Raw genomic sequence first — 17,575 nt, forward strand, 5'->3', positions numbered from 1 at the left:
CTTTTCAGACTTTATAAAAACTGTGTTTGATTTTGTATTTTTATCGATTATTTGATGTACACATGCCCTTGATCCTAATATAACTTGGATTATTATATGATTACTTTGCGTCAACACTATGTGACAACTAATAAGATGTTTGGTAATAGTTGGATATAATTGAATCATTGCAATCATCTTAATGCAATATGTTGACACTATTACCTGATTAGGTACTTAGCCAAAGTAGAGTAGCTACTATACATTAACACATAGTGCATGTTTGGATCATGCCCTGACAAATCACGCTTGAGCAAAGCATCATTCCCGAGCGTCCAATTTCGTACGCCTATAGATAGATGCACAAGTCTAGACAAGAGCCCCAGGTCAGAGCACTATTCAAATATGACATGTACTCCTGAACATATATAAAGATCCCCTCACTTGGAAAAAAAGTTAATTGCAAAATGGCTAGGTATATTTACAAAAGTTTCATATTGGATCACTCTTTAGCAAATGTTTTTACTTTGGGTTAGGTAATCTTACCTCTAGTGTAATTTAGACTCGTTATCTCCATCTTTTCATCTCTCCCTCACCTCTGGCTTCCTATATTTGCCACCATCATTGTCACCCATACTTTAGAGTTGCTCGCTTAGCCCATGCCATCCACACTTTGAGCTCGAGCTTTGTGTTGCCGGTGGCCTCTTGAGCTATGTTCATGTGCCGCGTCAATGTTTATTTTGAGTTGAAGTCCCCGGCACTGTGGTGCTCATGCTTGAAATCCATATGCGCTGGCCTCTGATCGGGCGCAATCTCTACTAATATTAGCGGTTAACATAGGCAATGGGGAGGACAAGAGATATGAATGGGAAAAAAGGACTTTCAAAGCAATGTTATGTTCTAAATCCTGGAGATAGCATAGTTGATGCCTTTTCTAGTCATCGAGCGAACAAGCAATTCAAACCATGGAACAAAGTTGAGAGAGGGGGGCTCGATGACTTGGAAAAAGGGAAGTGAGTCGGAGTTAGCAATAATAGCACGCAATGGATGATTCTTGATGTAGCATGATTTTGTACTCATAGTGGACGACAACACCGTGGCGGTCAGGAGCAACACATATATGTTTTTATTGGGAGCACACAAGATAATGAAAAATAGAGGTGATGAGGTAGGAAGGAAGAAGATAAGTGGCTAACATGTGAACCACCAGATCAAAATGTAAATGTGGTAACAATAGGTAGCAATAAAATGAAAATATTGGAATATGCAACTTACTTAAAAATAAAAAAGAAAAAGAAAGAAAAAAAAAGAAGAGGAAGGCACAGGAGGAGGAGATCCGGGTCCCTCCCTCCCTCGTCTTCTTCCTTACTCGTTCCTTCCTTCCTCACCACCACCATACGCGAACACGACGACACCAGCCAGCAAGCAGCGGAGGAGAGAGAGAGAGAGAGAGAGACTCCATACACGGCCATCGTAGGCGACTCCCCCCCCATCCATCCACCCGCCGGCGCCGCCGCTCCACCCCCTCCCCCTCATCGATCGATCGATCGATTCCCACCGCCGCCCCCGTTTTGACCACCTACCTAGGGTTTCCCCCATCGGAATGTGAGTACTTCGCCCTGATCCCCCCCTTTTCTGATTGTTGCTCCAATCAATCCACTTGGGACCATGGACTCTTTGGATTGGATCCTCGATTTGATAGGATCAGCCCCTTCGCTTGCCCCCCCCCCCCCCCACCCCTCACTTTCTCGTTTATTCGATTTGATGATAGGAAGCTTCTCTCTCTTGTAGCTTCTTAGTATTACGGATTGATTGATTACACCGTGTTACTACAGATTGTTATTCCCACAAACAAATAATCTCATGTACTACTAATAATATTTTCTTTCTTGTCTCCTGCCGCTGAATTGCTCCCGCAGGATGACCATGAGCGACGATGGAGACCGCACCTGCCCGCTCTGTGCTGAGGACATGGACATCACTGACCAGCAGCTCAAGCCCTGCAAATGCGGCTATGAGGTTTCTTCCCTTCCCTTCCCTCCCCTCCCCACCACTCTACTCTCCACACCCCCTTCCATTCACCTCCCTTTTGCATCTCCACTGCAGATTTGTGTCTGGTGCTGGCACCACATCATTGATATGGCTGAGAAAGAGGACACTGAGGGCCGCTGCCCCGCATGCCGCACTCGCTATGACAAAGATAGGATTGTCAAGATGGCTGCCACTTGTGACAGGTCCCTCCATCTCAAACCATCTTTTTTCCTTTCACCTCACTAACTGCACTGACATGCGAAGATGGCCGCACAAGAGCTTAGGGTCTTCAGTTCAACAAAACGGAACATCACCCAGTTGTCGTGAATTGTGGTTTGCAAAGCGCCATAAGCAACTTCTTTTACCTGTCTATCGCATCGGAAATTTTGTACTTATGCTTCTTTTAATGGAAATAGGACGGTAGTGGAGAAGAATGTGGACAAGAAACAGAAGACCCAAAAGGTCAAGTCAAAGGCCGCGGTAACTGTGGAAGCTAAGAAACATCTTGCTAGCGTCAGGGTTATCCAGAGAAACCTCGTGTACATAATTGGACTACCTGCAAATTTATGCAACGAAAGCGTGAGTACCATTTTGTGCGCAGACAGATTCTTTTCAACTGAGTAATGTGTATATTTTGTTTCTCACCTTGGCAACACAATTCATTTTTTATTTCAGATACTTGAGCGCAGGGAATACTTTGGTCAGTATGGCAAGGTTCTGAAAGTTTCAGTTTCTCGGCCGACTGGGGCTCCTTCCCAGCAGGCACCAACAAACAACAGTATCAGCGTGTATGTTTATGTGAATCTCATGCCACATGTTTATGATGTTTCTCTCATGGATAAACATGACCTATTATTTCAAGTGATTAGATATATCTTACCGTATGTACAAGTGGTGTTTTCAAGTTATGCTCTCCTGTACTTTCCAAGCCTAGAGCATTTAAGCATAGGTGATTTATTGTTGAGAAATTATGCTTAAATATAGATGAAAATGATGGCTAATTCAAATATGATATGTCCATGTTCTTGCAATTAATTTCAGATTTATATTACCTACTTAACAGTATGATTTGACTAAGGATCATTAATTTCCATATCCATTTGTGAATCAGTGAATGCCACACCTAGCAGCCTAGTAACCAAAGCAAAAGATGTAGATTTCTAGTGTTGAATAATCAGATAAATGCAAACGTGACTGCTTCAGTTATATCATGATTATTATATTAACTATGGTATGTACTAATTGTATGTTTACATCATAAGTCTGATTGAGCTCAGAACCTTTGCATATGCAGATGTCAGGTATTTCATAGAATTTACCTCAAGGATTATCAAAATTTTCCTGTCTGAGCACTTTGTAGTTCTTTGAATGCAGCTCCATCTTTCTCTTAGGAATCCTCAGCATCGACTGGATCCATGTAGATTCCAAAATGTGAAACTTAGATTGTATATAGAATGCACTGTGTGTGTTGAAAATGGGCTCATTATTGTGATGTTTTCAGATATATTACATATGCCAAAGAAGAAGAGGCCATCAGGTGTATTCAAGCTGTACACAATTTTGTTTTGGAAGGGAAAGTGTTAAGGTCACCCTCTATGCTTTGTAGCCTTATTGCAGCAGTTTTTTTTACATAACGCAGTTAACCTAATAGTTAATGGTTTGTTGCAGAGCGTGCTTTGGTACTACAAAGTATTGCCATGCATGGCTGCGGAACATGGTATACTCGTTGCTTCATCCTGGCAGTTTTATTTACCATTACTCTACCTACTGCCATCCTTCTGAGGGCTTTTTTCTTCTTTTTTTTAGACCTGTGGAAATCCAGATTGTCTCTATTTACATGATGTAGGAAGCCAGGAAGATAGTTTCACTAAAGATGAGATAATCTCAGCATATACAAGGTAAGCTGAGCTCGTTGAACATATGTGTGGAAAGTTCCACTGTTCCTTATTATGCTTGCATCTGTTTTATTATATCAAAGGCACTGTGCCAGTCCTAGCCATATGTACTTTTTCCCCTGCCAAGCCTACTGCTACTGTTACTATATAATGCTCTTCTGTTCTGAGAATTTGTAGTCTATCAACTTTGCCCTATACTATGCATGAATTATTATGCTTTGCTAAATGCTAAGATTTTCAGTAGTTCTGATTGGTGCTTTCGACTCATCATCTCTCGTTCCTACAGGAGTAGGGTTCCCCAAATGGCGTCTAGTGTTTCTCAAAGACGCGCAGGGACTGTATTACCTCCTCCAGCAGAAGATTTCTCATATAGTGCAGTGGTTGCAGCTAAACATCCAATCAAGAATGGAATAACTGTATGTTTTTTATACTGAAAAATCCATTGGGACACTGGACATGCTCATTTCTGTTTGATTTCATGCTGCTACATTAACTGGTCTTATTTTGTACAGAATACTGCAAATCAATCCAGGCTTTCGCCTCCAAACAGTAGTTCTGGGAGATCCACACTTCCACCAGCTGCTTCATGGTATGATGCTGCTTAGGGTCTCATGATATGTTTTAAAATGTGAATTTGTTGCTAAAATTTTTTTGGTATGAGCAGGGGGCATCGCGATTTGAATACCAGGACAACAGCAACTGGGGTGGCATCGTCACAATCTCTTACTAAATCAAAAACAGATCCTCAAAGTAATTCATTCTCAAGTTCTTCGACTGTTTCAAGTACAAAACTACCTTCTTCATGGAATGATGACACAAGCACAGTTCCGAAAATGACGGAAGGACGAGATAGTTTGTCTAAAACCTTGAAGCCATATAAGCCTGGTATTGCAAAGGAAACCCAAGCTGTAACATCACTGGAGTCATCGCTTGACATAGACTTCTCTACCATACCTTCAGCTTGGAACGATGATGATGTCACATCAGATGGCATGTCAAAAGGAAGTGATGAGAAGCAGGTTGTAAATGACAATGGAAAGTTTGAATGTTCAGTTTCTTCAAAGCCAGCTGAATCAGGGCATCTTACATCGAAGTCAACGACATCACCAAAGAAAGACATCGCAGTAAACAGTACCAGGCAAAGTCCTCTAAATTGTGTATCAAGTCCATCGATTTCTAAATCAGAAGTAAAGGATGGTGATGGTGATTACCAAGTAACCAACATGGCTTCTAAAACATCTACTTCGGTAATTAGAAAGGACCAATCTAATCAAGCAGCTATTGACACAGCAACCGAAGATACTAGATCTGAGAGCACGGATATTGATAGGCTGTCTGTTGGAGTATCTTCAGTAACATTAAGCAGAAAAGATGGGGTTCAAAGTATTGCCGAAAACCAACAACCGGATGCAATCCTAAGTACTTCAGTTGTGGTGCCCTTTAGTCAGAATTTGAAACTTGCTGACAGTAATGATTCTACATGTCAGCCTAGTTCAGATAAGCATCATGATTGGTGTTCAGATATCCAGAGTAGTGTGTCTCCTCAGTTAAATGACATAGAAAGTTATGCAGTAGCCACTGATAAATCTCATGGTAGAGTGCTGGATGCTGCTGATCAAGCTTCGTCTTCACCATATGTCCATTTCCCTAACACGTCTCCTATTTCACTGTGGAATGGTAAAGAAATTAACCATACATCAACAAGTGATAGAACTTCCACAATGATGCAACCTGGGCTGTTATCTTCAGTTGACAGCACTTCTACCATGTTAAATGGACATCAAGAAGGGCTAGGGACTATATATGCACCTGGTAAGGTTTCTGAACATCCTAGAATGAAAAACCATCAGCCTGGAGCAGTTGGTGCAGTGAGAATTGATAACATAGGCAGTTTTGACAAGGCTGTAAGTGTAAATAAGGATGAGAGCAGCATAATTGCTGATATTTTGTCTTTGGAGTTTGATCCATGGGATGAGTCGTATTCAACGGCTAACAATTTTGCTAAGATGCTTAGTGCATCTGAAAAGAACGATGTGCTTTTTGATGCACCTTCATGGAAAACAAAAACCAGCAATAGTGAGTCTAGATTTTCATTTGCTAGACAAGATAATCAAGGAAGCTTCCTAGATTCATCTATGAGAAATTATAAAAGTGAGCAGAATTTCAGTTTGCTATCCCAGAATTCTCATGGAAACATTTATCAGAGTGGCATTGCATTTCAATCTCCTGAGGAAGGTTTCGCAAAGAGCAACTCTCTTACTATGTTGGATATGCTAGCTACCGGTGAGTAGTATGAAGTTATATTACGCTGCTTGTTTATTAAATTCTTAATGAACAGTGAGATGCATTTTAGTACTGCAGTTAATGTTTTTATTTTAATATTTATTTTATATATTTGAGGTAATATTAATGTGTCACAAAACAAATAGATGTGTTCGCTAGGATACAGAAGGGATCCAATGTTTGTGCACCCATTCCCCTCTTTTAATTCAATGTTGGCAATCTTGTAACATATGTGATTGGGTTGTGGAGCTATTAAGTATAAAATGCACTGTATTTTTATGTTGAAGCATTTTAGTAACTGATGTTTTCACCATGGTACTTCTATGTACTTACAAAAAAAATGCTTTTTCAGGCACATCAAAGCCTAAAGTATCCGCGCCTCCTGGATTTTCAGCACCAGCAAGAGTTCCTCCTGGGTTTTCTTCTGGATTTTCATCCCATGAGGGGTTGAATCCACCTCCAGGATTTTCATCTCATAATGGGCCTAATCCCCCTCCTGGATTTTCTTCTCAGGGTGGGTCTAATCAGATCTATGGTTCGGCATACTCAGGTTTGCTCTCTCTCTCTCTCTCTCTCTCTCTCTCTCTCTCTCTCTCTCTCTCTCTCTCTGCTTCTCCTAAAACAATTTCAGTTTCTAATAAGTTTGCAATGTTTTGCAGAAACTCGCCCATTTGATGATCTTTTGGGTATAAATACTAGCCATTATCAACCACAGTTAGCTAGACAAACAAGTGATATAGAATTTGTTGATCCTGCTATATTGGCTGTGGGTAAAGGGCGGATGCCTGGAATAAGTGATTCAGGGTTGGAGATGAAAACTTCCCGTACTTTTCCTTCGCAGTTGCAAACATCAAATGATCCAAGGTTTCAATTACTTATGCAGCAGAACGTGCCTTCCCATCAAAATGTTGGATTTGCAGAACATGTTCAAGATGCATTCAACCCTATGAATGATAATTATCTTGCATCCCGACTTATACCTCAGAACCATGGTTCTCTATCCTCTTACACACAGATGTCACTCCAACAACCTAGAAGCTCACATCTTACAAATGGTCATTGGGATGGCTGGGGTGATTTGAGACAAGGGAATAATGTTTCCATGCCTGACATGTCAAGGATGTTATATCCAACTGAAGCAAACAACTTCCACATGCTGGGTTCAAATGATCTGTATAACAGAGCTTTTGGATTGTGATTATCTTTGGGAGATGCGACTTGACCTATTACCCAGCTAACTTGCACATTTCTCAGTTCTTGAAATTGATTGGTTGCACAGGCTCAAGATACTCAACTTGGTGATTGTTGAGCTTGTGGATTGGCGCATGAGTGTTTATTGAAAGGCATTGGATTCAAGTGGACCAGCATGAAACTGGGTGTGTAACCAGACGTTTCAAGCACCAGGTTTGTGTTTCACCATTCTATTCACTTCTTTTTTTACTATATTATTATATGCATGGCTTGCTACCCCTTGTCCTGAATAGGTGGTGTGAGTTATCTTCTTATTGCATTGGTTAGTACTGTTTGTGCTTGGTCTCTTCCATTTTATTCTGGAATTTGTTGCTGTGTTTGTTCTGGAATTTGCTGGCAAGTTACTCACCATTTGCCTCGTTTGGTCATCAGGTTCTGTTTTGGGCGAAAGGATATATGTCAGATGCATCCATGAGGTTGTCCTTCAAGTTTATATATACTTGTGGTGGAAGCTGACTCGAGAATATATAAACCGTTTAGCATTTGCTTCTTCTTTTTTTTGCCGTCATGTGGAAATATTTTCTTGGTTTTGGCATAGTAAAAGCGTCATTTTGTACATGATACGTTACTCGTTGCTAGTAGCTTTTGTGGTGCACATGAGATTATTTTGTTGATGGGTTTGCTGAACCAAACGTAAATGGCTATATGGTACCAGGCCAGCTTATGCTGAATTGGGTGTTGTTTGGTGTTGAATCAAAAACAAGGTCGAGGAGTACTTGGGTGTGCTGTTAATAATATCAATTCATTACAAAATCTCTGTTCCTTTTTCCTTGGAATTGTTCCACTAGGATGGCAGTTTCATTCAGGATTTCGGATGCATCCTGAGCTGCACGGCCTGTACCGTTCAATCTGAAAGGAAACGCTCCGGTAATCATATCATGTGTTCGGCTAATAACCGAATTATTGTGGAAACCCAGACGTTGGACAGTATTATGAATCGATCTTGTTTTTTTGGTCGTTTTTGATACAAGAATTCGAGGGGGGACAAGAGAACGAGAGCCAATGTAAGAATGAACGAGAATGAATTCACCCAAAGACAAATTCAAAAGTGCACGACGACCTGAAGAAGCTCAAGGACAAATTCACCCAAAATTTGTTGCTCGGTGGCAAATCTAAACAAGTCATGCACAGCTTGCTTAACCTATCAACGAATATTAGAAATATAGCATTAGAAGAGTCCGTAATCCGTATGTGCTACCTCTACCTGAGACCTGGGCGCATGAGCAGCTCATCGAACGAAGCATTCTGCTCCAGGTCTTGTACGCTGCCTGTCGTGTTGACGGCTTCGGAGGGAGACGTCTTGGACATGAGGTGGTGAATGCTGGAGGGCAGCTCCCGTTGCAGCTCGATGGCAATGGCGTCCTGAATCTCCTTGAGCACCTCCGAGATGGACGGCCTCAGCACCCCCTTGGGCTTCACGCACATCGTCGCCACCTCCGCAATCTTCCACACTGACTGCAGGTCGTACCCTGCGTCTAACGACTGATCAATGATGCCGTGGATATCCCCACTCTCCATGTGCGATCTAGCCTGCCAATTCACAACTCTTCACTCAGCATCTTTGTCCGCGCCAATTGCTCGGATATCTTTGATAATTCACTATCAGGAAGAAAGACTAAATGCAAAGTTCATGTATCATCATAAGACCTACTACTTCTTACCCATTCAACAATGTTACGGCAGTGGAGCCCAAAGTTGTCATTTGAGATTGGCTCATGGCCTGAGATTAGCTCAAGTAAAATGACACCAAAACTGTACATATCACTCTTCTCTGTTAGCTGCTGCGAGATATAGTACCTACGAGCACACGCAAAAAGGGTGAGCTTGGGGAACACTTGGCATCAGATGTTACAAAGGTATATAGCAATTCAATTTGCAAGGCCATTGATAACAAGAATAGACTTCATAAATTTCAGGAAAGACATGGCCTTACTCTGGGTCCAGATATCCAACTGTTCCTCTAACTATACTTGATACATGAGACCCGTCGACAACAGGTTTTGACAAGCCAAAGTCTGCAACTTTTGCTCTCATGTTCTTGTCAAGGAGAATGTTACTGCTCTTGAGGTCTCTGTGGATGATAGTTGGGGAGCATCCTGTGTGGAGATACTCTATTCCTGATATTTTATTTTTTTTTCATGGAAATGAAAGACTTCAGAATCTTTGAAATGCATGTTGGTAGAATAATCACAGGAAAATTGTACACGAGGAAGGGAGGGAGATAAACCTTTTGCAGCATCTTCTGCTATCTCAAGACGCTTGACCCAGCTAGTTATTTTTACATCATCAGGGCCTCCTGTCAAAGTAAGATAAAGTTCATGTCAATCCTGAGCCTCAGTGTCAAAGAATCATGCACGAGCTAGACAAGTAGACAAAGCCGCAGCTGAGCCTTGATTTATGTGTAGCATGGAAACTTCTCAAATCTTGACAGTTTGTATTCAGTTTTTAGTTAAGACTGGAAAGAAGTAAACATCAGAACAGAAAAGAAAAGGCTTATACATCAGTGAAGATCCTATAAGTTTTTCAGAACACGAATCCTTATCCAAAACTGGAAAAAGAAAACTCAAGCATGAATTTGCTGTATTATCTAGGGAAATATCAGGTGAAAAGTACCAATCCGATAAAATCGTGGAAACCACTGCACAAACTATGCATATGACTTCAAAAAATTTCTCAAAATAATTACTGTATGAGGGGGGGGGGGGGGGGGGGGGGAGATAATGAGATACCATACGAAATCATGGAGACCCTAATATTCTAAAATATAACTACGCATGGAACATTTACTTGTAGAAGAATCATTCTCTACACAACGACAATTTGGTGTTGATTCTGCAAACTAGATTTATCATCAGATGGTAGGACCATAGGAACTTACCACGGAGGTGCTCTTTTAACGTCCCGTTATGCATGAATTCATACACAAGTATATTTTTACCATCTTGCTGGCTGTAACCAAGGAAGCTCACCAGGTTTCTATGATGAATTCTTGAAAGCAATGTTACCTGAAACATAAGTCCGTCAGATACTATACTAAGCAACGGATCGCAGTAACCACCCAAAGAAAAAGTATGCACGCTGAGTTTTCCAGTAGACCTTGAGAAAAGGATATATGAGGGATGTCTACATAGAGGGTGAGGGTCCATAGGATGTTCCAAATAGAAAATGTTCATATCTTATACTACTTAAAATAAATTGAGGTTATAAAGTATATGTAACGCAACATGGTCACATCCCATTAGTGTAGGTCTATCAATTAAGTAGGAAATGAATGTGTCCCAGAATATACTGGGCTTCAGCTTCAGCTTCAAGGTTTCAATCTACCAAGCAGTGATAAAATTAGCAATAGGTACGCAAGTTCTATTTATATCTTAAACTGTTAAAATGTGAAAAACAGCCCATTTTGGGCCGAACACAAAGCCTTTTTGGGCCCTGGGTCAACACTCATTAAACTGTGTGCACAAAGGTTAAAATTCATCTGTTTTTGGCTAAAGGCTACTCATGAGTAATTGGGTCAAAGGCTAATATAGATGCACTTTTGGGCCCAAGGTTGACTCACGAAGTTTTGGGCTGAAGGCAAGTTGTAACGCGTGTTTTTGGCCCCAGCTATAATACTTGTGCCCAAGACTAATACTCATGTGCACTTTGGCCAAAGGCTAATAATATTCATATGTTTTTGGCCCAAATTAATACTCACAAAATTTTTGGGTTGAAGGCTATTAATCATTGTTTTGGGGTCAAAGGTTATAATCCATACATTTTTAGCCCCAAGGTTAATAATCATGATTTTTTTGAGCAGAATGCTAACATTCATGTGTTTATAGGTCTAAGGTTGAGGTTGAGTTCTTTTCAGCAACTTGAAACAACAACTTCCTCGGTTTCCGTCAACACGCTTCCCAAACTGCTAAACGATGCATTTTGTAAAATATATAGAAGTTCTTTAAAAAAAATCAAATAAATCCATTTATTAAATTTATAATAGTTAATACTCCCTCCATCCTCAAATGTAAGACATATTTCTTTTGTCACCAAGACAAAGGAGAAATTAACTCATCTCCCATGTAACAAAATCAAGGAACTATATGCATGCAACCAATGAATATTAAGATGGTTGCTTGGGTTCCTGTCAACAATTAATTTAGCACATGAAGACTCCAAATATAATCATCTCTTTTAGAAAAACCAAAAAAAAAAGCCTAACACCTTTGGATGGAGGGAGTACGTAATTAATTATGTGCTAATGATATGCCCCGTTTCCGAGCTGCGAACCGCTGCAGCCAAACTGCTGGTTCGAACTAGCCCTAAGACTAAAGAAATTATGAGGCAAAAGCTAATATTCATGTGTTTTTTGACCCAAGGCTAACACTCTTGAAATTTTTAGACGAAGCCCAAATTCATGCACTTTTGGTCCCAAGGTCAATACTAATGAAATTTTGTGCCCAAGGTTAATACTTGTATGTTTTTTTGGTGGAAAAGTAATACACCTGTGTATTTGGAGTAAAGGCAAATATTCTTGTGTTTTTTCAGCTCAAGGATAATATTCATGACATTTTGAGTGAAGGTAATATTTATGTGATTTGGGCTCGAAGGTAATATTCATGTGTTTTTAAGCTGAAGGCTAAACAATCATGCATTTTTGGCCCAAGCTAACATTCATTTGTTTTTGGGCCCAAGGTTAATACTCATGTGTTTTTGGACCAAAGACTTAATAGTTGTGTAATTGAGGTGAAGGCTATAGTCAACCATTTTTGGGCCCAAGGTTAATTTTTGGCCAAACGGGAATAGTCATCCATTTTTAGCCATAGTTTAATAGTCTTCATATTTTAGGCCGAACGCTAACACTTACTGTGTATGTGATTTATATTTCAAGAAAATATTATAAGGCAAGAAAAGAAACATACCTCATTCAAGAATTCTCGGATGCCTTGATAGGAGTCATTTGTGAGAAGTTTGACTGCGATTTCTCTCCCATCTGTAAGCTTTCCATAGTATACTATGCCAAACCCTCCCGAACCAATTCTTCTGTCAAATTTGTCAGTAGCATCTTCAATTTCAGACAATGCAAATCTGTGCGCCGATTCCGTGGCCACTTCACTGAAAAATGAGCCTAGCTTTTTTGCTGGTGCCGCAATAACAACAGTTTCTGGAGACACAAAGTAATTACTACGCGACCATACACCATACCAGATATGCCCAATGAGCTAAAGAATACGCACCGTCCGATGATTTCTTCTTCCTTTTGCATGTGAACAGGTAACAAACAATAGCAGCAACAAGAATCAAAATGGCCCCAACCACAGCACATACAATAATTACTATAGTGCGGCCAGTGTTACTGTGTCCCATGCGAAGGTCACTGTTTCCTGAGAAGCTGCATACAGGTAACAGATCAGAACAAACAGCACAATCCTATGCACAAGTTAGGTACTCGATTTACATGGGAAACAAATATATACTTTCATCGAAGGTAAATGAAGCTTGCTAAGCCACACTGGAGTTCATATAGGCACAAAAGTATGCACTGCTCATATCAAATGATTAAGCTATGCTTAAAGAAAAAGCTACACATACTTGAAAATAATGCTCTTTTTGAAAAGCGCTTGTGGGACCTCTCCAGACAGCTTATTGTTCTGAATATACCTGTGAAGGCTTGGATCAGTAAGGTATTTTCGTTTCAATACAATGAATAAAGCAGTAAAATGAGATAAAATCTATAGCGATGATGCATGTTGAGGTCTTGAGGATCATAAGAACAAAATAACAGCACAAATTCATATTTACTGCACTTGCAATACAAATAGCATGGGGGTGGAAAGAAAGTGTACTGAAGCGTATAACTTACAACTCTTTCAGGTTAGGTAGTTCTCCCAAGGAAGGTGGCAATGCACCGGTTAATTGGTTGTCCTCAAGGTGACTGCAGTGCAGACACAAGCACCCTAAGTGCTAAATTACAAGAATAATGTTTCCAGGATGCACTATCAAAATAATGGGAAACTCACATATATTGCAAATCATGGCATCCAGTGAAATCAGGAATTTGACCAGTAAATGAGTTACCATCAAGCTTTCTGAATTTGAAGAAATAAATTTATCAGAAAAAAGCCAACTACAAAGAGGGGAGAGCAAAAAATAAACTATTCTGATCTTACAGTTCAACCAGCCCCGATAGCTTCGTTAATTCCACAGGGATACTCCCTGTAATGTTCTTCCCTGACAATGAGCTGCAAGAAATGATCCTTAGATCTCAAATGTTCAAATATTGAGCACAAAAACTCAAAATTGAAGGCAGATTGACAGGATCATCTTACATTGAAAATATCCTAGGTGCTGCCTCAGAACTGCATTGCACCCAAGACCATGATGCTGGTAAGCAAGGGTCACCACCCTCTTGTGCCCAACCTGCTTCTGGATACCGTGAGACCAAGCTGGCCATAATGTTTGCTGTCAATATAACCAGAAGCCCAAATTATAACACAGTAGGTGTATATTTCCATTTATTCTACAACACAGACAGACAGACAGACAGACAATTGCTTACCATCTTGAGATCCCACAGAAATCTCTATATATCTGTAGATCTCCATGGCATTCAATATAGGTCCCTCTGACGAATCATTAGTCTTCTTGAATCCAAAAGAGAAAACAAATGGAAGTGGAATATTTGTGTAGCCTGGTTCATATAGACGATACTTTCCCTGAGCATTCTCTTCCACATCAACAGTTGGTTTACTGAATTCTGGCTTGCCTGGAATGACTAACTTAAATTTCCTAGTTTGACTTGGGGCCAAATCTTCAATTTCTGCAAAATATGAGACTCCCCATGCATTTCCTGGGAAATCTTCCAAATCAATCCGGTAGGTCAAGGATCCATTTTTGCCAACAACTGCAGTTTGCATGACCCTTTGAGGTGGTTCTTCGTTGGTACTGACGAATATGGGTTTTGTAGTTGATATTCTCTCCGTCCCCGGAGCAACATCGACAAGGTAATTTGCTCGCCTCACTAAATCAGACTCCCATATTCTATCAAATGGATCATCAGGATACCTGAAAACATCATCAACAACAAATTCTTTAGCCAGATATTGTAACGAAAGTATGAACAGTGGTGCTATGCAGCAGTAGTAGCGCATACCTGACTGATGCATTGCTTTCAGCACCAAAATTGATCCTTGCAGAGAGTCTAAGAAAGAACTGTTTTTCATCAGTGGTGTAGTAAAGGGAACCGTTAAATTGGCGAAGCTCGAGAGTAGAAATAAAGGGCTGTCCAGTGCTGGCATTAGAGAGGCAAACGCTGAGTGTTGGAGCAGCAGCGAGGATAATCGCCTCCTGGACGACTGGGGTGGTGGCATCATCAATGACAACGGTGGTCCATGGGGTCGGTCCAAGGGAGAGATCAAACTTTGGGTAGACATTGCTGTTGTCAAAGTTGCCGTAGAGGAAGGTTGCTCTAACAAGGTAACGTGTTCTGTTCCTGACATTCATGGTGTAGCAATACTTCCTGTTATCTGCTGGAAAAGAGCGAACGGTGGTATATTGCTGCAATTGTTGATTTTGGAGCAAGAGGTTCGCTTTCTGGCCAGCAGAGACAAACTTGGCATCAGAAGTCCACTGGATCCCAATGCCATCCGTGTAATCATCGTCTCCCCCACAATCCAAGCTGATGAAACCTGCATGCAACAAATCAAAGATGGGATTTTCTTTTAGAGATTTATATTTGGAGATGGATTTGATTTCCCTGCCCTGAAGCTGAAGCGGGTGCAGCGAATGGTAAAGAAGGGTGGTAATCAGTGAGTTCCAAGAAAAAGACGAGAGTGACTGACCAGGCTGAGCATTGGAGAGCGAGAAGGCGAGGAAGAGGAGCACAAGAGCGGCGGCGGCGGCGGAAGCAGACGGCATCTGTATTGATGATGGATTGATTAGCACAGCCGCGGGTGCGGGCTGGTGAATCAATCCATATGCTCCCTCCTTGGAACAAGTCCTAAAACAATAAGGAAAAGGATTGAAATATTGTTGGTAGTTGGGGCTGGGAGAGGGGCAATCACCAATTCTCTCTCTCACACACACAGGCAAGAAAGAGCTCAACCAGAAACAGCAAGGGGAGTGAAGAGAATACCAAACCAAGCACTAGCACGCACCTTGTAATTGTAGGAGTATTCCAAGAAGAAGAAGAAGAAGAGCAGGAGGAAGGGGAAAGAAGAAGACAGGAGGGTCCCAATCCCAGTCTCCTGCTCTCACTCACAGCCAGCCTCTGCACCCTCTGTCTCTGTCTCTGTGTTACTAGTAATAATCTTGGAGAAAAGCAAGCAAGAAAGAAAGCAAGCAAGCATGCAGCAGATGTAGAGGAAAAGCAATGGAAAAGGTGAGAGAGAGGAGAGGCCAGCCTGAGCCTGCTTTGCCTTTTTTGCCTTTGCTGCGCTTTGGAATGGAGCGGAGCTGAGTGGACCACTACACTACCTGTTGCTACATCTCTGTGACTCTGTCATCACTCATTTGGTATGTAACTGTGCCTCCTGTATGTAACTACTAGAGTAATTAGCTTAACCTCCAAGCTCAGACTTTAAAAGGACTTCTCACTTAGGAGTATAATAAATCCAACACTACCATGAAGATTGAGGACCTCTGTTTCTCCAACTACTACAACAAACTGGACTACCACCAACCAAACAGCATCTTCTATAACTACTTACTACTGCTGCTGCACAAGAACATTCTAACAAACTGCAACTTTAAGTTTTAAACTACTACATTAAACTACCATCAGTTCAGTTTGTCTGTTGTTAAGCATGTTACAGTTTAGCAATCGTTCAATCATGATTCATGAGGCTCTGTTTCATATTCGGTGGTTCTAGTACTGCCTCTGGACTATTTGTAAAACAGACCCTAGAATCCAACGCAAAACAGACCCGGTTCATGAAAAGTTCCACCCAGTCTACCATTGGATGGTCTCTTCTTAAACCATTCTGGAAAAAAAAGGCAAAATATATTCATTTTCAGAAGGATATAAATTTGCTTTTGGTGAGGAATTTGACTTTTTAAATTTACATGCACATGCTAGTTGGAAGTTAGCATTTTTACAGTTTGAATGGATAACCTTGATAAGTTTAGAATTCTATGTCTAGAAATATAATTTAGTTTCCTGCAACATGCTGATTAATGAAAAGCAAAAGGTTGGGGCATTGGGCTATAATTTGGTCGAACCATATGATCGAAGCGAGAAAATGCAATATATGCATGGATTCGGTGTGAGACTGGGACAGGGCTCAATTTGGGTTTTTTCCTAAAGTCAGTAGCCAGAGGACCCACATATATAGATCATCAATGCAGCTAAAAAGCTAAGCTGGAAGAGGTTGACCAAACTATCAATTATATATATGCAATTCTAAAAGAATGAATGAAGAAAGAAAAAGGACAACCTACTTGGATCATGCATGCATGCAGCTAGCTGCTGGTACGATATTGTGCTAACAGTAACAGATGGAGTATATATACATGTATATCATACTACGTACATGTGTGTGAAAAAGAGATATATAATGAACACACAACCCACTCGAGTCGATCTGCAGGGGACGAGAAGATTAAGGAAGGAAACAAAGCTACTACCCTCCTAACAATTAATACTCCCTCCATCCAAAAAAAATCACTTCTAGATTTGATTCTGAACATAATATGCGTTTACTACGTGTGTCTATATATATATATATATATATATATATATATATATATATATATATATACATATATATATACACTCGCTCTGTTACAATGTTGGGATTCTTTGCAATCCTGTAAGGGCAACATTAATGTATATAGCTAAAGAAGTCCGTATAGATGAGACCTACATTTGTGGACTTTAACTATTGCAACATTCACAATGTATATAGTTAGTAAGTAGTAGTAGGAGGAGAGAGGAAATAGAGACAGATGATATATTTTATTCTATATGGGCAGCCCATATGTTTATGGATGACTTTTGCTATTTCTCTCTTATGGACTACTTCCACAATGTGGTTAGGTAGCTGAATGTATTATTTTATTGACTATGGACCGGTTTTGAAGTACATTGTGGATGTCCTAACAGAGGTAGTACGTGATGTGATGATATATTGATAGTGATTTAGTGAAGCGGCAGGCAT

General features: G+C 40.6%; 2 protein-coding genes across 4 annotated transcripts; one reads left to right on the forward strand and one right to left on the reverse strand.

Annotated features, from left to right (window-relative positions):
• The first annotated feature begins 1,320 nt into the window (after positions 1–1,320).
• Positions 1,321–8,192, forward strand: LOC127754936 (uncharacterized). 2 transcript variants are annotated; one of them, XM_052280546.1, is made up of 14 exons: positions 1,321–1,584; positions 1,899–1,998; positions 2,086–2,343; positions 2,427–2,589; positions 2,686–2,798; positions 3,512–3,595; positions 3,679–3,727; positions 3,817–3,908; positions 4,192–4,321; positions 4,418–4,494; positions 4,570–6,188; positions 6,541–6,738; positions 6,848–7,592; positions 7,812–8,192. In XM_052280546.1, the coding sequence occupies exons 2-13, from the start codon at positions 1,916–1,918 to the stop codon at positions 7,384–7,386; spliced, it is 3,405 nt and encodes a 1,134-aa protein (XP_052136506.1). In that variant the 5' UTR covers positions 1,321–1,584; positions 1,899–1,915; the 3' UTR covers positions 7,387–7,592; positions 7,812–8,192. The 2 variants fall into 2 exon arrangements, with proteins under 2 accessions (XP_052136506.1, XP_052136507.1); XM_052280547.1 differs by having other exon boundaries at positions 1,324–1,584; positions 2,086–2,213.
• A 308-nt stretch (positions 8,193–8,500) lies between these two features.
• LOC127754937 (probable LRR receptor-like serine/threonine-protein kinase At1g67720) lies at positions 8,501–15,919 on the reverse strand. 2 transcript variants are annotated; one of them, XM_052280548.1, is made up of 16 exons: positions 15,575–15,919; positions 15,260–15,417; positions 14,572–15,106; positions 13,978–14,483; positions 13,748–13,880; positions 13,589–13,660; positions 13,439–13,507; positions 13,282–13,353; positions 13,011–13,079; positions 12,656–12,810; positions 12,341–12,582; positions 10,318–10,444; positions 9,667–9,735; positions 9,373–9,556; positions 9,101–9,236; positions 8,501–8,969 (listed from the first exon to the last, which is right to left on the reverse strand). In XM_052280548.1, exons 2-16 carry the CDS (start codon positions 15,333–15,335, stop codon positions 8,640–8,642), a joined length of 2,775 nt encoding a protein of 924 aa, XP_052136508.1. In that variant the 5' UTR covers positions 15,336–15,417; positions 15,575–15,919; the 3' UTR covers positions 8,501–8,639. The 2 variants fall into 2 exon arrangements, with proteins under 2 accessions (XP_052136508.1, XP_052136509.1); XM_052280549.1 differs by lacking the exon at positions 15,575–15,919 and having other exon boundaries at positions 15,260–15,568.
• Positions 15,920–17,575: the final 1,656 nt, after the last annotated feature.

The sequence above is a fragment of the Oryza glaberrima genome, chromosome 11, assembly GCF_000147395.1.
Source record: "Oryza glaberrima chromosome 11, OglaRS2, whole genome shotgun sequence".
Taxonomy (NCBI): Eukaryota; Viridiplantae; Streptophyta; class Magnoliopsida; order Poales; family Poaceae; genus Oryza; species Oryza glaberrima.